Source organism: Lepidochelys kempii, chromosome 6 (genome assembly GCF_965140265.1).
Source record: "Lepidochelys kempii isolate rLepKem1 chromosome 6, rLepKem1.hap2, whole genome shotgun sequence".
NCBI lineage: Eukaryota > Metazoa > Chordata > Testudines > Cheloniidae > Lepidochelys > Lepidochelys kempii.
In genome coordinates this window covers 22,399,429-22,425,326 of record NC_133261.1, presented here as the reverse complement: position 1 = coordinate 22,425,326, position 25,898 = coordinate 22,399,429, and the positions used below count along the sequence as shown (strand labels likewise).

The 25,898-nt window shown below is 44.5% G+C and overlaps 1 protein-coding gene across 2 annotated transcripts in view; it reads right to left on the bottom strand.

Moving 5' to 3' along the window:
• Positions 1 to 25,898, bottom strand: part of LOC140912546 (uncharacterized) — a 178,145-nt gene that overhangs the window by 51,543 nt on the left and 100,704 nt on the right. The window contains exons 3-6 of one of the 2 annotated variants that reach the window (XM_073347095.1): positions 5,385 to 5,458; positions 4,515 to 4,600; positions 3,481 to 3,520; positions 1,535 to 1,615 (exon numbers count right to left, since the gene is read on the bottom strand). In XM_073347095.1, coding sequence (XP_073203196.1) covers positions 1,535 to 1,615; positions 3,481 to 3,520; positions 4,515 to 4,600; positions 5,385 to 5,450 — 273 coding nt within the window. In that variant the 5' untranslated portion in view covers positions 5,451 to 5,458. Of the gene's footprint in view, positions 1 to 1,534; positions 1,616 to 3,480; positions 3,521 to 4,514; positions 4,601 to 5,384; positions 5,459 to 25,898 lie in introns of those variants that run through there. The other variant, XM_073347096.1, reaches the window with a different exon arrangement.

Genomic DNA, 25,898 nt, shown 5'->3' with positions numbered 1-25,898 from the left:
AAACGTAAATGCTGTTATATTTTAAATTTTTTTTTTAAATATAGCTTTGTCTATTTCTAAACACTTTTCATCTGAAGATCTCAAAGCACTTTAGAAACATTAATGAAGCTTTCCAGGAGATCACAGAATCATAGAAATGTAGGGCAGGAAGGGACCTCAAGAGGTCGTCTAGGTAGACTTGGTCCTGCCTCAGCACAGGAGGCTGGACTAGACTATAGATGTACAAATACTGACAGACTGGGAAACGGAAGCACAGAGGGGTTAAATGACTTGTCCAAGTTCTCAATAATTCAGAAGCATAGCTAAACTATAGAAGCCAGGAGTCCTGGCTGCCAGTCTTGTCCCCAAACTATTAGACACTCTGCCCCGTGTTAAGTAATGTTATGTTGATACCAACTAGAATTACACACAAGCAGGAAGAATAGGACAGACATGTCAACAGTCTGGACTTCCTGCTCAGAAGCAGCTCCAAAATGACAGCTGCCAGTGAGAACACCCACCACCATTCACACAGACAGAGATAGTGATGTGGTAACAGGTTTTTCCTTTTTTCATTTGAAAATTTAGTTAGAATACATACATTTCTTTTAGTAAATATTTGGATAAAGTATAACAGTAATGACACAAAGCATCCAAATGTGCTTTACACACCACATACACACACCACCAATGAAATGCAACCATTTTTGAGTTAGAGAACAGGAAAACAGAAGCGGGAGTGAAAAGGAGCAGCAGAGGGTATTTTTGCAAAGACACCTGGGAAAATTCCTACTTGTATGAAAAAAGTTATGGGATGCTTAAGGTCCCCAACAGAGCACACAGGACCTTGGGTTTTTGAATTCTTACCCAAAGGTACGCCCACATCCTCACAGAGTATGATCATCAGTGCAGTTTTGGTTTCATGCTTCCCTCCTACTCCATCTACAGTCTAGAAGCTAAGTAAATGTGTTTTGATTCACACTGTGATTTTTAGATGACCTCTTAAAATAACTAGGTTTTTCCATTGCTGTTCTGCACAGAGTTTATTTTAAGTCCCGTATTTTGGCATATTGGTGATGTTCACAAAATAGCCTCAGTTAGCAGCCAAATGGGTTCAGACAATCAAATCAGTATCAGGATACATAGTATGCAGGTAAATCCTAGGCAAATAAAAATATCCCCCACATTCATCTGTCAAGGAAACTGGCCTAGAAATCAAGGGGCCTCCTAAGTTGTGCATGGAAAGGCTCACAAGCAAAGGTGGCCTTTTTTTTTTTGGCGCTTGCACAAATGGGGACAAGTGCCAAATTTGCAGGCAGAATTTAGGAGGCCCTCAAAGTTTGGCCCCATATGTCACAACAGTCAGCACTTTTACTGAGCCAACACATTATTAAACTTTAAAAGGAAGAATAAAATAAAGCATTTTTCAGGGGTTTCCGGTTTCTTTATAAACCTTTGGAAAAAATGACTAGCTCAAAGGGAAGGACATCACAATCTCTCCCCCTATAGTACTACAAGTGGGTTTTTTTTTGTTTTTTTTTATTAATCTCCTCACCTTGTCACTGTTTCTGTATTTGCCCCATTTCTTCAGCATCTTCAGCCATTTGTCCACTCGTTCAATCTCCTGCAGCTTTTGCTAAGAGAGTCAGTTCATATCAAAACAAACATTACAGAAATGCTTCTTGTGAAAGCACAAAACAACTCCTCATCCTCATTCAGTTTAACCTTATGATAATGACATTTCACATTCAGCCCTCCCACCCTACCCTTTTGTATCTGCGGTAGAGGGTATAACGGAGGGAAAAGTACTTACAGGGGTAGACAATTTCTACACGCAGTAGTGGAGGCGAGGAGGGGGAAGCAACCACGATACACAGACAATTCTTTCAACAGGAGAACTTCCTTGACAGGTAACAGATACTTAGGAATTCATCCAGCCACAAATTACCCTGGGTTCTGTCTGTCTGGTAGTATACAGATACTACAGGGGATTTAAGCCCGGATCTCAAAACTAGACATTCATGTTACCACAACCCAGAGCCAAATCAGCTCCCTTGAGGTCAAATGGCCGCAACTTTACCAGCTGAGCTCAGTCATCCCTTATTATTCACAACCCAAGCAAGCATGTTACAGGGATTTTTGTTTTGAGGTGAACTCTAGTTTATTTCCAGTGGCAGTGTAGTTGAGAAGAGGACACCACTTAGAACCTTTAAGCTCTGTGATCTCAAAATAAAAAGTGTATTTTATTATAGTTTTAATCTAATTTTTTTTATTTGGGGCTTTTGAACTTGTAGAAAAATATCCTCTAACTGCATAGGTTTCCTGCAGTGAGCTGAAGCAATCTAGCCCCTCCTAAAGTGACTGAATGGGATCTAGCATCTAGTCTCAGCTGAATCAGATGTTTAGAAATATTGCATGAGTCGAGCTCTCCTAAATTTCATTAATGTTCCTAAATGTGGGTTCCCAATACTTCCTTGTAGAAGCTGATCCTGACCCTCCCCCACTGCAGCACTCATTTCATCTACACAGAGTAACTAGCCATGCCTAGAGATATGCAAATAACACAATTAGCCAGGTGGTTTAGCACTCATCACAGGAGGAACAGAAACACTGAAAAACTTAAAGGAGACATGAATGGGGAGCAGGATACTCAAAGACACTTCCATTTTTCATCCAGTGAGGATCAAGCATTTAGGCTGAGATTTTCAGAGTCACTAAGGCATCTGGATGCCCATCTGACTTTAAGCTGCAGCCTGTTGATCTCTTCCACCATGCTCAGAGAGAGCAAGAGGCACATGAGATGAGACCACTCTCCCAGCAGGGGCTGACTATCAACCTCTTTCCTGCCTATAAGTCTTAAATAAAGTTTTATGATTTCACTGGAGCAAGAAAAATAAATTATCCGAAGTCTGGAACAATGAAATAAAAAGCACTAATAATAACGAAACTGAAAGGGATAGGAAACAAGATTTGAAAGAAAAAAATGGAACCATTAACTGGAAGGTCTGATCAGGCCTGTTGTGAATAGATCACTTCCATTTTATGCTCTCACACTCTGCTTCTCATGAAGATCTGTGCTGCACCTTCATGGCATTTTCCTACCTTCCACTCTCCACATCAGAACTGCTGCACAGGACTAAAGAAACTCCCCAGCTTCCCCCTCTCCCTACTCCAAGCTCAGCTGCAGTACTGAGAGTTCTGCTGCTTTCTCAGGTGCCTTCTGGTCTCTCCAACCGAGCTCACATCTTTACCACAGCATTATGAAACGACTCCTCACTGAGCACTGACTTCCTGTAACTTTGTGCTAAGGTGTCGCTCCATCAACTCCAGAGCATCAGTTTAGGAGATGCTGGTTTTTATATTTTTGGAGAAAATCTGATTAGTTGGCCATGCTGCAAAGTCTGTATTTGCTGTTTAAAAAGCAGACCTAAGCACCTTTCCATTTAGCACCATGTTTTGCAAGGTATGAGCCACATAGGTAGTAAAGCTGACAGCTCTTACCTTCTCTTCCACTGCACTGCGGGTTGGCAGCTCATGCTCACTGAAAGATTAAGGATTTGATTGAATCAACAAGCAACAGGGGTATGGAAAACAATATACTGTACAATGCAAACAAGCAGTCTTCAATTGACCACACCTGAGGGACCAAATTAAAATTAGTTGCCTTATAGAGACGGTCTAAATCAGAGGACAATCAATCACTCAAAGCTTAGAGTTTTAAAGAGACTGCTTAGTACAGCTGATCAGCAATTTTCTGTCAATGGTTTTTCAACAGAAAAACAGTTTCACAGGAAACATTTGATTTTGTAAAAATTTTGATTTTCTGTTAGGAAAATTGAAACAAAGTATTTAGTTTCAGGTCAGGTCGACAATTCAAAGGTTTTGGTTGTCAAACCAAATTGAAACTTTTCATTTCAAGCCAGTTTGACATTGCACTACATCTGCCTGAGCTGTCATGGTGCCTCATGGGAGTTGTAGTTCAGGTGCCTCGTGCTCCCATTCTCTTCTACGAGGCGGGCTCCCTGGTTGGACTACGTCTCTCATGATGCTCTGCTCTCTCCTCTGGTGGAACTGCTGCAGTGCATCATGGGCATCCCATGACCACATCCTGGGAGATTCAGTCCAACTGGGGATTCTGGCCCATAAAGAACTGGGACATGAGGCTTCTGAACTAAAGCTCCCATGATGCACTGCACCAGCTTAGACAGATGCAGCACTACGTTAAAATAGCCTGAATGTTTCGACTTGGTTTAATAAGCCAAAATGTTTCAAGCTGGGAATGTTTAAAAGTTTACTACTGATCAAAAATGTCTAAATAAGACATTTCAACATCAGAAGGTTTCCACACGCTTGGATGCAGAAGGAGAAGATACACTGCCATTCCTTTCTAGACATTTGGGATTGATCAAATAAGGCCATACAGCAGCCTGCACTGAGGTTGCTGGAGCTGTTACAGGACATCCTTCTGCACGGAGTATGACTGTATAATGTCCATTTCATTGAAGGGTGACTGGGAGGAGAAACGAGTAACTTACTGCAGAAATCCAAATCTGTCTGTGACTTTATACAGGGTGAAGTCAGCATCTTCCCATGGGTCAATATGAGCTCCTTCCTGCCTTCCCTGCAAAGCAAAAGGAGACACAAGAGTCATGACTGTAGGGAACACAAGTGTGAGGCCATCAGCATGTGCGCATGTTTGTCTTGCGCACTCGGAAGCTGGTACTGGACTGACAGTCCTAGTGATTAAAATCCACTCAGTCTACAGATTTGATGAGACACAGGCCTCACCCATGCAGACTTCCCTCCATACTGTCCCGCTGCTGTGTGTCAACCCTGAACTGGGAGGACCATCTTTGGGGCGGTATGGGGCTTATTCCATTCCTGTCTGTAAGGTGATACAGAAGGCCAGAGTAATATATTAGTTTTAATTCAGTCTTCAAGCCCATTCACCCTCTGTTCTGAGACTGTCACTTTCCTGATCACAGGATTTGTGGTGTGTGCCAAATGATGAGGTCTGAATGAGAAAACCCTGGGAGTACAGAGTGAAAAAAATGGGCTGGTGATGAAAGCTTTCCACTTTGCTTCCATATCCTGAGTAATTGCCATAGGCCAACTCTTTTGACCTTGTTCAGGTAGAATAGGCAGAACCTGCATTTGTATACCTGACGGAGGCTCCTGAGCCTATCTGCCGAACACCCATCATAGATTACTAAATACACACGGTCACGTCACCTGTACCCTTAAAAAGGTCTGCAGGCAGAAAAAAAGTTTGTGTTTGTGTAGTCTGTTACTGGCATGAAGACATCACGTTCTGTATGACACGTTCCTGCTTTCCCCAGACAGCTTAACTATCAGGAGTCCCATGCCTAGTGAGCAGATTAATGGAGGAAAAATGAGATCGGTACCTTTTCATACTTGGCGAGGATCTCTGCTCTTTCCTGTGCTATTAAGGTCTCTAGATCTTTCTTCATGTCAGAAGCTGTAAGGTAAAAGGAGAAAAGAGAAAAGGAGCTAATAAGCAAATATGTATGCAGCCCGGGGAATATTTTGGGAAAGCGCTAATAGAAAAAGCTGCGCTGACAACTTCAACTTCCAGCTTTATCCAAGGGCTAAAATTAGACTGAGAATGAAAAGCTGAAAGTACAAAGGGTGTGTGTGGTACTCACACATACAGAGTATATCTGCCAATTCTACTGTCTTTGCCTGCGCAAACAGTTCTATTTAAGTAAGTGAAAGTTTTGTCTACATGAAGGACTGCAGGAGCAGATACTGTATATTTGTTCATTATGTGCACATGCCTGTCCTAAAATCAAGTTTTTAGTGGGGATACTTTAAAATTATTAAGCAGTCCTGCTACAGCACAGCTCTTACATTATACCAAACTGCATGCCAGCTGGATCGCTAAATGGCTGAGCATTTATTCTGATAAAAACGAAATGCCAAATTCTTCCCTCAGATATGTACACAGAACTCATGGAGAGCGCCACATATATATCTGAAGGCAGATTGTAGGTCAAAGAAAAATCAGAAAAAAACTTTACTTATTAAAGTACACATATGTAATAAAAATGGGTCAACATATGCAACAGATCTGTAAACAAAACAGGATGCAACAAGTCAGTAACCGTACCATGAACTACTGTATTGGACACCCATCTTTCCATATAAAATGATTAAATAGTTCAGCCGGAGTAACAGAACATGGTCATGCTTTGCCACACATGTATGTACATACTAGCAAGACAACTTCCAATTTCACATACATCATTTCAATTTTTAACCCCCTGCCCCATACAAACCCTCGCTGATGGAAATGGCCTTCCAATCAAACCACAGCATATTCCCAAACTAGCACTGGCAGTCTCCTAGATACCTGTACATGCTGGATCAGTGTCAACATTTGGTGCAGCCTGAAGAAACCTGATCATCAAGGATAGGCATTGACAATATGATCTACTGTGGAAAAGAAGACTGACGAAGAAAATGTCAGAGAAAAATTGGGGGTCTTTATGGTCTATTGCAGAGAATAGAATTGAGAGAGGACCCATTAACTCATCTTGCTCCCTCCTCACCCTAATACAAGACTGCTCCCTTCAGTATACTCTCCAGTGATTTGTCTAGTCTAGTATAAATGACACATGCTTTACACTTTAGCTGATGTAATATTTCCCTAACACTTAAGATAGGAAAGTTGGAAAACTAACACCTTTGTGCAATTTTACCGGAGCGTTTCATTGCGAAAAAGCAACACCTCTGTGGGTTTCCACAGGCCACAAACTGTTCCAATTCTCAGCTACAGGGCTGCAAAGCGTAGATGTAGTCGCTGCAGGGGATATGTTCCCTCAGAACTTCCCCAGCTGCAATGAGGGGGCACAAGTCTACTGCATTCTCACTCTAGGCCCCTCCAAGCTTTTTTCATGTCATTTCACCTCTGCTGCAAAGTCCATAAGAGAGTGAACCATTGTTAACCAGGCTACCAAACTATAAAGGGCATCTTTAGGATAAGTTACAAATATGAGGCCGGATCCTGTAGCCACTAGTCAATAGGTAAAATTATCCAATAGGCTTCAGTTACCTACTAGAAGCCTAAGTTCCATTGCAAAGCAATGGGACTTAGTCACTTTGGAAAATTTTACTCAGTGGGACTACTCATGGGAAGAAGGATGGCAGTATTAGGCCCTAAACTGAAGAGACCAATGGTTGCAATGAAGCAATTTACGAGGAGGTACCTCATCTGTTGAAGCCATCTATGTGCACAATTACTGGGTTAAATGCAGCTGACCATTCCACAGTGATTTGTACGGAGATAAAATCTTCAGCACACTCCAGAGTTAAGCATCCTTTTTTACTTATGATCCTACTTAGCTTGGTCCACACTACAAAGTTAGGTTGATGTCAGGCAGCTTACGTCGATCTGTCAGTGTCTATACTACGTCGATCTGTCAGTGTCTATACTACAACGTTGCTCCCGCCGACGTAAGTTGCCCACTACACTGACCTAATAACTAAGGCTAAGATTTTTTTCATGGATATTTTTCGTAAAAGTTATGTGCAATAAAGAAAAATTCACGGACAAGCAGAGTTCTCCAGACCAATATTCACAGCTAAACCTGTGGTATTTCAAGAGCAGAAATGCACTGTGGTCTGAGTGTAATTATTTCACAAGTGGCTTAATGCGAGAACATTTTAAAAAATATGAAGTATCACAAAGCTTTTCAGTAGTTTGTTTAAGGGGGGGGCGGTGGGAATCTGTTCTCTGTGCTCTAAATGGATTCAGCAGAGTCAGGAAAATATAAAAGCTACTGAAGTCAAACAACAATTCTCTCCCATTGCACACATTGAATTGTGACCTATCACTTGAAGCTCTAACTAGTATATCCATAAACTAAACAACTCTGATAGTCCCTATTAATGCAGAAGCTTTAAAAGGAAACTGCTCTCAGTTCTTTCTTGTAGGATTTTAAAAGGGATTCTCTGGGATGTCTCCATTTTACATCCGAACCCCTCCAAAGCGCAACACTGGACACCGTTCTATTCTCTCCTTAAAGAAAGCGGCTAAAGCAGAGGGGTTCTATTCTCCCACTGAAAGAAAAAGAAACAGCAGCACGAAGAGCACCTTTCAATCCACTCTTTCCAATGAAATCAGTCACTCTTCATAGGTTTCCACTGGAAAGATTGCATTTCCCCCTCTCCTAGTCTCCCTACAGGGAGCTTTTCCCTCCCCTGATGCTGCAGGAGGTACTGTGTTATGCTATGCAAACACCATAAACAGCCTCAGCACAGCTTGCTACTGAAGTTATCAGAACCCCGTGGTGCCTGCTCAGCCAAGAGTTGTTGCACTGGAATAATCTGAAGAACCTGAATTTCCTTGCATAACCTCTCACAGCAGGAGGAGATGTGGTGAGCAGAGCCTTAACCACAGTCTGATATTCAGCCTGTTTACTCTCCTTTGGGCTTTCAAGAATCACCAGGAGATAATGTCTCACATTACTGAACCATACTTAATTACTAACTGCTCATTGCCAATACATTGTCAGCTCCAGACCAAGGCCTTAAAAAGGTCCATCCTTCACATCAGACTCCTCATTTTGAAAGCGGCTCGCAAACACAAATGATTTCAAGTGATACTAAGTGCATGAACGTTAACCATCCATTAGCCCAGCATTCGCCTTTTAAAAGACTTTACAAAGTTTATTCAGTAGATCGGCTTAGTTTATGATAAAAATAAAACCTTAAAATGTTTGAGGCAGCAACAAAAGGTTGATTGGAAACATCTGAATACCGAGGGGCTTGACTTTTATATTACAGCTGCTTAGCAAAATTGCAATGTGTTCAGGTTTTTTTTTTCTTTTTGTTTTGATGAGCTACAATTAAAGTAAATAGACAAACATATTAAACAATCCTCCTGGTGTGCTTAAAATCCATGTACGCAGACTCCTAAAAAGGTAAATATAAAGGCCAATGGAAGAATCTTGTTAATTCACACTAATGGGGGGTTGAGGGGGGAAAGAGATGCATTACTGAATTGGCAAACAGACACAATAAAGCAAGAATTCTCCACTAGAAAATGTATTTTGTGCATATATTTTCCCAGTTACAGCAGATACTGTAGGAAGAGTAGTCTTGGAAGAATTAGATTTTTATCTGTAAATGTTAACAAACATCAATATCAGTGTACACACAAACCAATGAAAAAGCATTTCCAGCAACAACAGAAATTTACAGATAGGTAAAGTAAGAAAAATGCTGCGTGAGAACTTACTAGAGTCAAAATCCAGTGATTTAGACCTTTGAATTAGACTTGTTACAAACTGACTGGCAAATGAGTAGTAAAAACGTGTATGATTTGTGGATTTAAGGATATTTATTTTGTATATTTTAATGTTATGTTGATAATGTGTTTTAACAATGTATAAAGCTTTTCTCAATGTCTACTGTCATTAAATAATTATGTCTCCCCCATAATTTCCCAAAGCTGTGAAAATCTAAAATCAATAAAAACTGAAGAAATGCTTAAAAATAAACACTGATATTATCCATCAAAGTTACAAAAAACATAAATTGAGTTCGCCAAGCCTAAGTATAAGCAAAATCTGAGCAATAAACCTTACTACATCACCTGTTATTAAATCTTTACTAGAGGTGTTCACTGTCATTTTCTCCTCCCTACAGCCCCAGTTTTCTGTTCTAACTGTTCTATCTTCTCATAAGTTTAGCTTTTTGAGGCAGGGACTATCTTTTTATTATATAGGTACACTTGACCACACTGGGATCCTGGTCCCAGACTGGGACCTCTAGTTGTCTATTACAGTAGAATTATATCTTCTACGCTATTTTAAATGCGCAGTTTAGCAACACAGATAAGAGGCAGAAACTGTTCTGAATGCCTCTGACCACACATTAACAGAGAGCAAGAGGAAGATCTAATGAGTAAATTAAAGTTATTTACCTGTAACGAGGATCTTCGAGATGTGAGGTCCCCATGTATTCCACACATGCATGCACCTGAGTCTGGAGATTTTTAGTAAGCAGTGTGCTTTGGTCTGCTCACACACAGGTCTCCTCATGCTCTGATCTGAGGATACAAAGGGCAGTGCAGACCAATGCCACTCCAGTTCCTTTTCTTACTGAAAATCTAGTCATGATCTGCAATAGACGGGACAGACAGCAGGTAGTGGAATACAGACAGGGACCACACATCTCAAAGTAACTCCAGTTGCAGGTAAGTAACCTCCATTTCTCCTTCAAGTGATGGTCTTTATGTGCATGCAACACATGGGAGATTTGTAAATAGTAGTCAAACACGATATGGGTCTGACCAAAGCGTAATTTTTTATAAAAATATGCATGGAGCTCCCAGGTAGCCACCCTACATCTATCTAGTAAGAGTACGTCTCACAGAGATGCTTCAGGGGTTGCTTACTCTCTGGTGGAATGGGATCTCACCCCTTCTGGGATGGGGTGAGAGGTGGGGGCGGGAATTTGAGCTAGTTGGTAACAAAAGGATGATGCACCCTGAGATCCACTTAAAGTCTCTGTGCAGATTGATCAAGAGGTCAAGCTCTCTCTGCTAGAGTGATAAAAAAAAGTCTAGGTATTTTCCTAGTTGCTTTTATACTCTGTACGTAAAACGTCAGAGCCCATCAGACATCTGGAGAGTGAACCCTTCTCTCCTGATCAAAGGCATGAGGCTTCAGAAAAAATACCGGGAAAAGGATGGTTTGATTCATGTGAAACTCAGAAATTACTATAGGGATGAATTTTGAGTCAAGGCAAAGAAAACGGTATGGGGCAGATCTGCCATGAATGGCCCTGGCTGATGTGATGGTGATTAGGAAGGAGACTTTCATTGAGAAATAAGACATTGAATAGGTGGCTAATGGTTAGAAGGGAGGTTTGGTGAGAACATAAAGGATGAGACAGATCCCTTTGTGGTGTGGATTTCACCACTGTTGGGAAAGTTCTTAGTCCCTTCAAGAATCTAGTCATCGGAGGATGAGTAAACGTAGTCTGGTCATCAACTGGAAGATGAAAATGATGCAAGTGATTCCGCTGACTGATGCAAGATGGTCCCAGAGAAGCCTAATGTCTTAAGGGCTAGTAGGTATTAATAACAGGATTCCCAGCAGATTCTGGGGATAACCAGCATTGTCGTGACCAAGAGGAGAAATGCTTCCATTTGGCCACATAGCATCTCCTAGTAGACTCCTTCCTGCTTTGGTTGAGAATAGATTGAGCTGCCATTGAACATGTGCACCCTATGTCTGGGTAGCCGTATCCCAAAGGAGGTGGACAGTTCCAATACTTTCCACGCGTTCTGTCTGGGTTTGTTTCCCTTCGGCGGGGGAAGAGTGATACACATCTGAAGCATCATATTCGCTCAATGAAATAGACTCCCACATTATTGGTGGTACAATCAATACCGGTGGGAGGATGCTCCAAGTTGTGGATGCAATAGGTGAGGATCCCCTTCTCCTCAAGGTGGTTTCTTCAGGAGTAGTGATGTCTCCAAGGAGGACCAGGCCCAAGAGGAGACTGTGGGATGGAGAAAGCCAAAATATCCTCCGATGAGGTAAAGTTTTTGGTCCTTCCTGATGATCCCCTTGAGGAGGGGACAGCAGATCCGGGCTGTCAAATGGTCTAGTATTTGGAGGATCCCACAAGGAGTGTGTCCAGAACTGTCAAAGGGGGTCCAGTTTGGAACTCCCAGATGGGATCGGTGAGTACCGATCTTTTGGTTCCTTCTTCCTTCGTGCCTTACCCTCTTGAAAAGGAAGTTTATGGAAACCTAACTCCTTAGGGCCCATGTGCAAGAACTCAGTCCAAGTTGGATGAGATGGGGAAGGATCCTTTGTCTTAGAGGCAGTTCTGGATGGGGATCTGTCCTTATGCCTATGGTCATATCCTCTGCTCTCATGAAAGGGTTTCTTAGTACTAAGTGTTTTGGCCTTTACTCCAGAGGGATGCTTGGAGGGGTGCTGATTGCGGTCTGAGGTCATGGTACGGGGGGTTTCCCCAGACTGGATCCAAATGGGGCCTCATAGCCTGCTCCATGAGGTGCTTCCGCAAGTGGAGTTCTCGTCCTTCATGAGTTCAGGGAGAGAAAGACTGGCAGACGCTGCAATTGGTGACAATAAAGGCAATAAAGGCAGCCCTGGTGTTTGTCACTGAGAGAAGGAACAGGGCAGGAGACAGCTCCTAACACAGTCCTCTTGCAATAGTCTCTATCCACAGGGAGATACTCCCTGCGGCAGAGAAAACTAAGCTAACGAGAAAACCACTAAAAACACGACGTCTAAACTACTAAAAGCTATTTACAATTGGTGATTTACAGGTACTAAAGTAGAGGAAGACCAAAGCGGGCACAGACAATTCTGACTCAGGCCATGCAGCAACAAAAAAGAACTGGAGAGGCGTCGGTCCGCACTGCCCTTTCTGCACTCAGTGTAGAGCGCAAGGAGGGGAACTGCATCTGAGCGGATCAACAGACGCAGTTTACAAAAAGTCTGCAGACTCAGGCGTATGGTACATAGGCAAACCTACGCATGGAATACACAGAGGCATGGGCGGCCGGTATAATCGGCCAGGGGAGGCTCTGCCTCCCCTAGCGCAGCTGCTGCCGCAGGACGCTGGTTGCAGGTTTGGCAGGGGAAATTATTGCTTTTTATTATGTCCCATGCAGGTTCCGGGGTGGTTGAGGAGGCAGTATGTGCTATTTGGCTTTCTGGGTTCATTAGTAATCTCCCTGGATTGGGGCTGCGGTGGGAAGGCGCGGCTGCAGGGGCTCCGACCAGCCCTGGGGTCCTCCGAGCAGGTTGGTGGGGGGCGCTCATGGCTTTGGCTGGCCTGGGGCTCCTTGGCTGTGGGTGGGGACAGGGGGTCTCGGAGCTCCGGCCGCAGAGGGAGGCCAGGAGGTCTCGGCGGGGCTCTGGCGAGAGGAAAGGGGTCTCGGGACTCTGGCACTGGGGGAGAGAGGGTGGGGCTAGCCTCCCCAAAGTGTGGCTCCACCCACCGCCCAAGCACATAGGGACCATCGCTCAATGAACAAGTGGATATAAAGGCAGCAGTGGAAAGTGGACGGGGCTAATACAAAACATACCTGATCATCTGCGAAAGCAATCTAGTTCTGTCTGCAGCCATGCCATTGACTGCGTCAAATCACAAACTCCTCAGTGGTGGCGATGGTGGTGAGACAGACTACCTCCTTGTCACCCAGGCCTGGAACATGCTAACTGTTTATTCCTTCAATTAGCCACATTTCTTAGCTCAAATAGGTGCCATAAACTCCTAATACAGGCTACAAGTGAAGCCACAGAAGCACATTACAAGCCTCAAATGAGGAGCATGCGAGTAGGACCAAATACAGAGAAAGAAATTTAAATGTAGCTAATAAAACCAGGGACACAAACAGGTTTATTTGCAAGAAGGTGGTACTGCTGGTACACTATGAAAAGCCTTGTAACTTGTTACTTTTCTGATCCATCAGCATCAAGAACATAAGAGTGGCCATACTGGGTCAGACCAGAGATCCATCTAGCTCAGTATCCTGTCTTCTGATAGTGGCCAATGCCAGGTGCCCCAGAGGGAATGAACAGAACAGGTAATCATCAAGTGATCCATCATCCCTTGTTGCCCATTCCCAGCTTCTGGCAAACAGAGGGTAGGGACACCATCCCTGCCCATCTTGGCTAATAGCCATTGATAGACCTATCCTCCATGAACTTATCTAGTTCTGTTTTGAACTCTGTTATAGTCTTGGCTTTCACAACATCCTCTGGCAGAGTTCCACAGTCTGACTGTGCGTTGTGTGAAAAAAGACTTCCTTTTGTTTGTTTTAAACCTGCTGCCTATTAATTTCATTGGGTGACCCCTAGTTCTTGTGTTATGAGAAGGAATAAATAACACTTCCTTATTTACTTTCTCCACACCAGTCATGATTTTATAGATCTCAATCATGTCATCCCTTAGTTGTCTCTTTTCCAAGCTGAAAAGTCCCAGTCTTACTAATCTCTCCTCATATGGAAGCTGTTCTATACCCCTAATCATTTGTGTTGCCCTTTTCTGAACCTTTTCAAATTCCAATATATATACTTCCAATATACTGCATGCAGTATTCAAGATGTGGGCGTACCATGGATTTACATAGAGGTAACATGATATTTTCTGTATTATCCATCCCTTTCTTAATGATTCTCAACATTCTGTTCGCTTTTTTGACTGCTGCTGCACGTTGAGTGGATGTTTTCAGAGAACTATCCACAATGACTCCAAGATCTCTTTCTTGAGTGGTAACAGCTAATTTAGACCCCCATCATTTTACATGTATAGTTTGGATTATGTTTTCCAATGTGCTTTACTTTGCATTTATCAGTATTGATCCCTCAACAATCTAAAGAATTCATTTTGCTAAAAACATTGACTAATACACAACAGCCTGCTGGGGAAATCCTGATTTATTGCTCAACACCTTAGTTTTCTCTTAGCAAAATACTCAAGAGAGGGACACAGTACAACCTGGCAACTGAGCGCCATCATCATCTCACAAATTCTACCCTTCGCTCTGATGAGGACTCATCCTAAAGCATTGAGCAGGTACCTAATCTCTCCACCTCAGTTTCTCCATATGTACAATGGGAACAATACTACTTGCCTACCATGAAAGAGTGCTGTGAGGCTTAGATGGTTAATAACTAAAGCACTTTGTAGATGGAAAGTGCTTCCATACTTTATTATAGCATTCCTATTAGTGGACTATTATTGCTCGATCCTGAGCAATATCAGGCTGCAAAACAGTTTGAGATATAAACACACAAAACTGACATGCTTAATGGTCAAAATATTCACTTTTGAGATTGAAACTTTCCATATTTCATTTGGATGTTCAATTTTTATTTGGAAAGTCTGAGGATAAATTCCTTCCCTAGTCTGAGTAATGACAGGAAAAAAATTACACTTTTTCCATTGTAAAAAAACAAAAAATTCTAACCTCACTTTTTTTGGGGGGGTGGGGGGGTAAGTTGATACTTTTTTTAATTGGAAACAAACTGGCTTTGGATTTGATTTAAGCAGTCATTTGAAAATTGAATACTGAACACGTGCAGTGGAAAATGTCTTCAAATATACAAGCATGCCTTCAAACGAGTGGCTCTGTGCCACCACCTAGGTATGTGTTCACTGGCTTGCTCAAAGAGCTTGTAAGTTCTGTTGGTGATGTGGGGACCTTGTAAACTCTGCAAACTAAATAGCACCATTCAGTTTGCACTCCACCTCTGAAAAAATCTAGAAAATAAAAAGCAAAACAAATACCTATGTGAATTTTAAGTCCTAATATTTTAGCTTACCCTCAAAGGTTGGTTCCCAGACCTCCTCTCTCATTTTCTTACTTTTCCTCAGGGGTGGGAATTTCCTTATTTAAAAAGAGTGTAATGTATTGTAGGTCCCAAAGCAGCTATGAATGTCCTCAGTGAAAGCAGAGAATGCATCTGAGATAATGAAAGAAAGACTGCCAAAATAGCAGGTAAAGCTATGCACATGACTTTGGTTAGGAAATAACCAAGTTATGTACTAGTTTCTTTTTAAATTTTCTCATGAGTTGAGGAGGAGATAAAAAAAGGACCCAATAGGACTAGAGGGGCCAAACTTCCAGCTCCCAATATCAAGAGTTAAGGAATTAAAGGATTAAGCTGTAACTGACCCCAACATAAGATCAATTGAGACTTGAATAGAAAGTATGTTACTGCTTATCTGTACTGAACACTGTCCAGCAAACAATACGTAGCCTGAACTCTTCACACTTCTACAAACAACTTTCCTAGATGACCTGGAAAATTTCCAGGCTAATTCAGCTGAGCTGGGATTTCAAATAATGTTGCCCACAACTCTGTTGCCCTGAAAGAATATCCAAGGCAATTTCACATAAAAGCATATAGATTAGGCAGGGCAAGAGTGTTGTTTTGTTAGCCTGCAAGTTACAACTTGCTACTATGATCCCAAAATAACTGCCGGTATTTTATATTTTAAGATAATTCCCCCTTGTATAGTTTTTATTGCTAACTACATGTACTCACCTAGGTAACAATGATTGTTTAAACAGAATCTGTGTTCCATGTACCTACCTTTTCACTTTATTTTCCCCAAAGATCAAATTGCCCGTTTCTGGTTATTTTTCATTTATGTACAGTTGGATCACTAAAAATATGTTTAACAAGAAAACCGAAGCTCCTGAGGGAATATCAACTACTTCTCTCCTTTTATCTGGTGTAGCAAGCTTAAAAAAACTGTTACTCACCTTCTCATAACTGTTGTTCTTCAGGATGTGTTGTTCATGTCCATTCCAAAACAGGTGTGCTTGTGCCACTTCTACGACAGATGGAAGATTTTTCCCCTAGCAGTATCTGTAGGGTTGGCCTGGAGGCCCCCTGGACTTGCATCTTCATAGTACCCAACAGAGGGCCCTTCTGACCCAACCCAACCCTCCCCAGTTCCTTCTTGCTGGGGACTCCGACAGAGGGGTAGGGAGGGAGGGAATTGGAATGGACATGAACACCACATCTCGAAGAATAGTTACGAGAAGATGAGTAACCATTTTTTCTTCAAGTGCTTGTTCATGTCAATTCCAACCAGGTGACTCAAGCCCAAGTTCAGGAGGCGGGGTCAGAGTTATCCACCAATTGTAGTACCACCCTACCAAAGGCCGCATCGTCTCTGGCCTGCTGGGTGATTGCGTAATGTGTGGTGAAACTGCGTATGGAGGACCATGTCACTGCCCTGCATATTTCCTGAGTAGATACCTGAGCCAGGAAAGTGGCTGAAGAGGCCTGCGCCCTGGTGGAGTGCACAATGATCAGAGGGGCAGGCACCCCTGCCGGGTTGTAGCACTCTCAGTAGAAGGACTTGATCCACGATGAAATTCATTGGGAGGGGACTCGAAGACCTTTCATGTTGTCTGCCACGGCCACCAACCGTTGAATGGACTTCTGGAACGGTTTCATTCTTTCAATGTAAAAGGCTAGTACTCGGTGGACGTCTAATGAGGGAAGTCTTTGCCCCTCGCCGCTCGAGTGCGGCTTAGGATAGAACATGGGAAGGAAGATGTTCTGGTTGATATGAAACTGTGACACAATCTTCGGGAGGAAAGCAGGATGTGGCCTGAGCTGAACCTTGCTCTTATAGAACACCGTGTAAGGGGGCTCTGATGTTAGGGCCTTGAGCTCAGACACCCTCCTGGCTGAGGTTATTGCTACCAGAAGCGCCACCTGGTACAACAGGTAAAGCAGGGAACAAGTCACCAGTGGTTTGAAGGGCCACCCCATCAATTTGGAAAGGACCAGATTGAGATCCCAGGCCAGGACTGGCTGCCTGACTTGTGTGTATAGCCTGTCAAGACCTTTCAGGAAACGGCTGACCATAGGGTTAGCAAAGCCCGAGCAGCCCTCTGCACCTGGGTGGAAGGCAGATAGGGTAGCCAAATGACCCCTTATTGATGACATGGACAGCCCCTGCTGCTTGAGATGGAGAAGATAGTCTCTGTGCCACTTATATTAGACTAGCGTCAGGGACGAACGGTGCTGTGCCTACCAGATTGAAAATCTCTTCCACTTGGCCAGGTAGGTAGCCCTGGGGGAAGGCTTCCTACTGCAAAGGAAGACTTGTCTAACCTGGTCTGAGCAAGAGAGCTCCATCGAGTTCAGCCATGGAGCTTCCATGCCGTGAGGTGCAGTGGCTCGAGGTTCAGGTGTTGGAGGCGGCCGTGGTCCTGAGTTAGTAAGTCCGGGAAGAGCGGCAAAGTGACTCAAGCTTCCACAGACATTTCCAAGAGCGATGTGTACCAGTGCTGCGGGGGGGTGGGGTGGGGCCAGGATGGAACTATCAATATCACCGAAGCTCATTCCCTCTGACTCTTGAGGAGTACCTTGTGAACGAGGGAATGAGCAGAAACGTGTAAAGGAGATCCTCCTCCCAGGGGGAGATGGAACGCGTCCGTGATGGAACCTGGATTATGATTCAGTAAGGAGCAAAACTGCTGGCACTTCCTGTTGCAACCCCTGGTGAATAGGTCTATTTGGGGAAAGCCCCACTGATGAAAGATTGAGTTCGCAACGTCCGGGCAAAGGGATCCACTCGTGGCCGTGGAACGACTTGCTGAGATGGTCCACCAACTTGTTCTGTACTCTGGGGAGGTACAATGCTTGCAGATGTATCAAGTGCTCTACACAGAAGTCCCACAGCATGAGGGCTTCCTGGAACAGGGGAGAGGAGCGTGCATCCCTCTGTTTGTTGATATAAAACATCGCCGTGGTGTTGTCTGTCATAACTGATACATACCTCCCTGTTAAGTGGGCTTGGAAATTCTGGCATGCCAGGCGCACTGCTCTCAGCTCTCTGACATTTAATGTGGAGAGCGAGTTCCACCTGAGACCAGAGGCCTTGGGTTCTAAGGTCTCCCAAATGTGCTCCCTAGCCCAAAGCTGATGCATCCATCACTAGGGAGAGACACAGATGAGGGCTGGTGAAGGGGACCCTTGCACATACTACCTGTGGGTCAAGCCACCACTGGAGGATGTCGAGGACCAGGCAAGGCAGAGTCACAACCCTGTCCAAACTGTCCCAAGCCGGCTGATACACTGAGGCTAGCCACAATTGGAGAGGCCAGAGTCTGAGCCTGGCATGTTGCACCACACAGGTACAAGCAGCCATGTGTCCTAGAAGTTTCAGGCAATTCCTTGCTGTGGTGGTGGGAAACTGCCTGAGACCTCGTATGATGTTGCTGAGGGACCAAAACCTTGCTCCCGGGAGGTATGCCCTGGCTTGTGTCGAGTCCAGTACTGTCCCTATAAACTCTATCCTCTGAACCAGGGACAGCGTTGATTTCCCCTCATTCAGAAGGAGGCCCAGTTCATCGAATGTCGTTCTTATGAAGTCGACTTGTGCCTCCATTTGAGATCTGGAGCAGCCCTTGATCAGCCAGTCATCAAGGTATGGGAATACCCGTACCTGCTGCCTGTGCAGGAACACAGCCACGACTGCCATGCACTTGGTGAACATTTGAGATTCCACTGACAGGCTGAACTGGAGGACTGTGAACTAGTAATGGGTGCTGTTCACCACAAACTTGAGGTATTTTCTGTGGGACGGAATTATTGCTATGTGAAAGTACGTGTCCTTCAAGTCGAGGGAGGCATACCAGTCTCCTGGATCCAATGACGGGATGATGGAGATCAAAGAGACCATGGGGAACTTGAGCTTCTTCACCAACTTGTTGAGTTCTGGCAGGTCTAGGATGGGCCTGAGCCAAGACTAGAAACCCTTGCCCTTCTGCTCCTGAGGAACCTTTTCCACTGCTCCTAGTGAAAGGAGCGAGTGCACCTCCTGTATAAGGAGGTGCTCATGAGAGGGGTCCCTGAAGAGGGACACAGAAGGGGGATGGAAGGGCACAGAATTGGACGAAGTATACGCTCTACCGTGTGGAGCGCCCAGCGATCTGAAGTGATATGAGACCGTGCACAGTAGAAAGGGGACAGTCAGGATGAAAAGGTAAGGCAGGGTTGCTCCAGTTCTTGTCCTGGTGTGCGGTCCTTGACCACACCTTCAAAAGGCCGGTTTGGGGCCCGAAACTGGCTTGCGTTGGCCATACCCTGGCCTGAGGATGGGTGCCTTTTCCTTCTGCCCCTATTCCTCCTCCGGGAACCATCCTGTCGGTTTTGTTGGTAAAACCGTTGAGGAGGCTGTGGCCTGAAGTGCCTGTGCTGTGTAGCTGTGGCGTGTATGCCCGTGGACTTGAGGGTGGCCCTCGAGTCTTTTAAACTGTACAGTCTCCTGTCCGTCTTTTCAGAGAAAAGGGCCTGACCTTCAAAGGGTAGGTCCTGGATGGTCTGTTGGACTTCATAAGGAAGCCCAGAGACCTGGAGCCAAGAGAACTTTCTCACGGCCACCCCTGTAGCCACGGTTTGGGCGGCCGCATCAGAACCATCAAGAGCCGCCTGCAAGGAGGCCCTAGAAATGAGTTTGCCTTCCTCCACCAAGGCATTAAATTCGGAGGAGGATTCTGGTGGTAATAGCTCAGCAAAATTGGCCATTAAAGGAGTACCTACTAATGACAGCCTGCTGGTTTGAAATGCGGAGCTGCAAACCACCAGTGGAGTAGACATTTCTCCTGAACAAGTCCACCTTTTTCACCTCCCAATTTTTGGGGGAGGGTCCCTGAAACCCCTGACGCTCCCTTTGGTTTGCAGCATCCACTACCAAAGAGTTGGGTGGAGGGTGAGAATAGAGATGCTCATATCCCCTTGAGGGGACGAAACAGAGTCTCTCATTTCTCTTCGCTGTAGGGGGCAAAGAGGCCAACATCTGCCGCAAAATTTGTGTGGTCTCAGTTATAGTTTTGATGAGTGGCAGCGCAATGCACAAGGGCCCAGAGGGGGCGAGGATGTTCACCATGGGATCAGCATCCTCTACCAGCTCCTCTACCTGGATCTCCAGGTTCTGGGCCACCCTGTGTAACAACTGTTGCAGGACCCTGCTATCCTACAAGACGGGGGGCTGCTGAAGTGCCTGCAATGGCCTCATCTGGGGAGGAAGATGATGAGAGCACCGGCACATGACCTTGGTCGCTGCTCTCGTCCCCAAGAGGGTCACGTTGTTTGTTGGGCTGCTGTAACCCCGGTGCCGCAGTCAGAGGGGTAGGTGCCAGCACGGAGGCCTGAGCAGTAGGGGAAGGCATCGGCGTAGTCTCTGGTGCCAGCTGCTGCACAGGTGGGAAGGATGCCGACACAACCAACGCTAACCTGGATCTCAACGCCTGGCTCTGACCCTGGGCTTGATGATAGGCCCAGGGAGTCCAAAAGGGCCACCGAGCTGGTGGTTGCCATTGAGGTGGCCACAACACCAGAAGAGGCTGCCAGTGTCACTGAGATCTAGACCAATCTAGGGGATTGGTGTGGTCCCCCCACGCTGGCGGCCCCACAGAGATGGGGAGCAGTGCGACATCATTGCCGGCTTGTCCCTAGACGGGATAGGTGGCCAGGTTATTACCAGTGCCTTGTCCCTCCTTGGAGAAGGTGGTGCCGTCAGGCAAATAAGGTCCTGTGCTGCGTCAAAAGTCTCCAGAGTGAAGGGGAGTTGAATATCCCAACCATGACAGTCTGGAGAACAGTAGTGGGCCCAACTCGAGTGAACCCCTTGCAGGACAGGAGTCGGTGAGCCCCTGGGAGGTGCCGGGCCCAACGTATGCTGGATGGGCTGAGGCCTCCCTGTCACTGGCTCCTTAGGCTTAGGAGGGGGAGAGCGCCCTCTCTCCTTCCTCTTTTTCTTCTGGGGCACCGAGGAGGAAGACCGATGCCTACCGGAAGTCTTACGCTTGGCGCCATGTCAGTGCCAGGAGTCCTTAGCCTCCTTCCTGGTACCGGACGAGGCACTCGGCACGAGCTCCGCCGACCTGGGATTGGACTGTGGGTGGAGGGCTGTCTCCATGAGAAGAATTCTGAGTCTCTGCTCACGATCCTTAAGGGTCCTCAGCCAAAACCCTTTGCAAATGCAGCACTTGTCCTTTTGGTGACTCTCGCCAAGGCACTTCAAACAAGAAGCGTGCGGGTTGCTCTCTGGCATCAATTTACAGCAGTCTTGACAGGGTTTGAACCCTGGCGACCGAGGCATGCCCCAGTGTTGGGGACGAAATGGGGGAAACCCCTGCAATGGAAACTTAGAGAAACTACTAACATTGCTAATACTACTAAGAATCTAACTATATACAAATGACAGTGGGACACTGCTAGAGGCGTTTGCAGAAGCAAGAGTGAGGGAAGTTCAAACTAGCAGTCACCAGCGGTAAGAAGGAACTGAGTAGGGGTCGGGTCGGCAGGGCCCTATATTGGGCACCATGAAGGCGCAACTCCAGGGGGCGCCCAGGCCAATCCTACTGATACTGTTAGGGGAAAAAATCTTCCAGCTGTCATGCACACGGCACATGCACACCTGATTGGAATTGGAAGAAACAAGCACTCGAAGAACATTACCATGCTGTTTCCTATGTATGCTCTTGCTGACATGCAGATCAAATGTGATCAGTTTACAACTCAAAAGCTGATTTTTCTACTTGCCAGCCCTAAAAACTCCACTTGGGATCTGAACATTTGAACTGGGATCATCCTGCCTTATGTACGCTGCACACTAGTGACTCAGATTCTGCAAATAGCATTTATCTAGCAGTATTTTTTTGTGAGGCAAAGTAGAACCCAGCTCACTCTTCCATCAGTGGATTGGTTCTGCAGAATTAATTGGGGGGGGGGGGGGGGATTTCGTCAGCAAGGTAAGCAGATGTCGCTCAAGCCACAAACAGGAAAGTTGAGCAAGTAGCCTGTTTACTGTTCGTGTTCTGGCTAGCACTGAAATGATGATTTATTTGTGTTAAAGGGAGATGCAGGAGTTCATAAAAATGCCTGGGATATAGCAGCTGGCACAGCCAAGTTCAGCTGCTAATTGGCAGGTGTTTAGAACATTGGAAGTCCATGACACAGTTACACTTCAACAGTAATTTCTGCTGCACAGAGATTCAGGGCATTTATTCCAGAAATACCTTCTGTACAAGCATCTGCCAAATCTGTGAAGCAGCAAGCGAGTCCTCTGGCTTCCAACAACAGGTGTTGGGGGTTAGAAGGGTGCTTTTATCACAGCTCAGTATATCCACCTATGGACATAGCAATGAGTTTCTCGCTCTGTTTTCGCTCCATCAGCTGCTTTGGGACAACCTTGCTAGTTATGTGCAACCACAGCTGTAAGCAATATATGTCTGCTTCAGCAATGTTTAGTTATTTCCCCGTGGCCCTTTATCAGTTTACACATTCTTTGCCCCCAGATTAGACTACAAGTGAACTGAAAATGGGAACTATTTATTGGGGACTGAATCAGATTGGAGTACCATTGTGCTATGCGCTGTACAGATATAACAGCAAAAGACATTCTGTCCCAAAAGGATATACTACCTTAGTTCAAGATAAAATGCACCAGGTGGGAGAGCAAACAAGGGATTTGGAGGAAGAAGGATGAGAAATCAAAAGAAATTTCTTTGCATATGCTAGCTGTATGAAAAAGTTGTAGAAAGAGACCATTGTGGAGTAAAGGGGTAGTTAATAGGATAATGCAGGGCTTAATTGTGGATGGCCTTAAAGGTAAGGATAAGAGTAGGCAGTGGAGAGACTCAAAGTGGATGATGTGTCAAAGACTGGCCAGAAGATGGGGGACACTGGCAGACCAGGTGCCAAGCTCATACAAAAGCCTCCATGTCTCAATTGGACACTGACAAATACATAGCTGGAATCAGTCTGGCTCACCTGTGTGTTAATATTGTTAAAATAGGTATTAGAATTATAAGAATGTCATTAAGTGTATAGACTTTATTGAATGCCTGTGAGTTGCTGCAGGCATTAGTTTCACTTATACCGTCTGTATACCATACTGTAAGACTGGATTGTGAGCCTCTGTAACTAAGTCACCAGATGGGACAGACATTAACTAGTGTGAAATGCTGATCTCCAACAGAAGGTGTTACATCTGGCCCAACAGGAAAGGTCCATCAACAGACAGACTATTCTGGGATGTTAAAGAGGACGAAAGATGTTGTTTGTTCTGCCCTCCTCCACATGAAGATGACTCATGCAAGTGGATTCCTCCCATCAGCTGAGTTTGCAGCTCAAAGCACATGGCAGGCATGGGATAAAAGTCCCAAACAGAAGGAACTGATTATCTCTATGCCGTCTGGACTCTAAGCACAAGCAAGAGAACCCAGCTGCTTAGCCTGGGTTAGCCGCAAAGGACATATAAAGCTTGCTGAATACAGAAGTTTCCTAACAACTTTGGAAATTTAAGATAATAACATTTGTGTATATACGTTTACTGCCTTGACTTTGTAAATAACTTATTTCCTTTTCCTACATAATAAATTGTACATAGTTTAATATACATATATATAGGGTTGGCTAGAAGCGTTGTCTTTGGTGTAAGATCTAAGGTGCAACTGACCCGGAGTAAGTGGCTGTTCTTTGGGTCTGGAAGTAACCTAAAAACTTGGTATAACAGATCATCTATCACAAAAGGTATTCTCACCTGGGTGGCAAGATGGATCAGAATGCCCAAGGGGACTGTCTGTGGCTCCATGTTTAGGCTGTTAGTGCCTGAGGAATTTACACTTGATTATTGGTTGGTGAAATCTGAGGCTGGTACTCACACTCTTGAGTCACTGAAGGCAGCTTTACAAGAAGATCTTAGAAGTGTTTTAAAAGGACCTAATGAGTCTAAGGTTACACCACTCAAGGCTGGAAAGGCAGAGGTTTCAACCATCAAAATGCAAGATAAAGAACTGGATTAGTATTAGAATGGTGGATAAAGAGGAAGGGCCAAATCTGTGAAATGCAATATAGGAAGAAGTAGCAGGATTTAGATACAGCCTAACATTTAGCTCAAAATGCTGTTTGCGTGCTCCTCACTGCCAGATTTCTCCTGCACACTGTCAGATTTTTCTTGCAAATGGCACATGCGCTGCCATTGACATTAGTGGGACTTCAGTGTAAAGAACAAGAACGTACAGCAGCTCCCTGCCACATGGATTGGAGAGGAACATTTTGCTCTTAGTTTCACTTCTATTCTCATTTAGTATTTACAGAATCATAGAAATTAGAAATAAGGGAGTGGTGGGAAGGGTGGGACAAATACCATTAGATCATCATTTGTTCACCCTCTGGGAACCAAGACAGGACCATTCTCTACATTTTATCTTCTAGTGCTTTTGTCTAAACTAGTGTTACGATAAAATCCAGTCAATGGAGCCTCTACAGGTTTGAGTACTACAACTTCTAGATTGTTTTAGAAATCTTTCCCTTTCCCCGACCCACTGTAGGCTGTTAAAAATAGGGAAATTGGTTGCTTTCAGTAGGTTCAGAATGAAATGCAAAATGGATAGGAGAGGGTGTGATGACTGCATCTGTGTCAGATGAATTACTCAAACTCTGCTTTTCACCTCTGACAGTTCTACATCATGCAAGGCTGGTAACTTTAAAACAATTTTTTGAAGTGACTGATAATTGGGAGAGTAACTAGATTCACTCTCCTTGTGCTCACAAGAATGTTGAGTCATACTCCCTTAATCCTTTCATACATTACCCCTCTCTGAAAGCGCGGGTGGCTAATCGACTCAACTCAAGCTGTACAGGCTGGATGATGATATTTTAGAATTAAGATGGGGCCATTATGTTTCGACAGGTAACATGGACCTCTTGTTCTCTTCCTTTACTATTTCTTTTGTGAGAGAGGGTCCTGTTTTCTACCTCATTTAGCCATTACCATATTATACTCTCCTTGCACTCTTACGGTAGACTTCTGTGAAAGGTCTCTGATTTTATACTGACCCTATTCACTTTTAATGGGGACAGAAATGACTATATTCTATCCCTTCAGCGGGAAGGAAGCTGGCAACCCTCAGTGAGTCTAATCCTGGCAGGGTATCTACATTTGGATATAGACCACCATTGCGCCTTAAGTCAACAGGTGACCAGCTTTGCTGTGACTACCCCTATGGTTTTTAAACTCACTTCCTATAGAGCATTCATTTCAGGCCTTTCTACCCCACTTAAAAGAAAATGCAGCAATACTGTATATTCCACACACATTTTCTGGTTTAAATGCTGTCAGGAATCTCATAACCTTTATTGTTATTAAATAATGCTCACTTGTCTGAATTTTTACTATTTATTTGTTTTCAGATTACCTGTTTGTGTTTTTTTTAAATGCATTATGTTTTAACCGTTTGTACAAAGTCCCAAACGCTTGGGCAGGTGAGGGGCGTTATAAATGAAAGTATTACCTGATATAGCATTGCCTTAATTACACTACAGTGTCTACCTCTGAATGAGACTTGATTTTGGACCAACAAT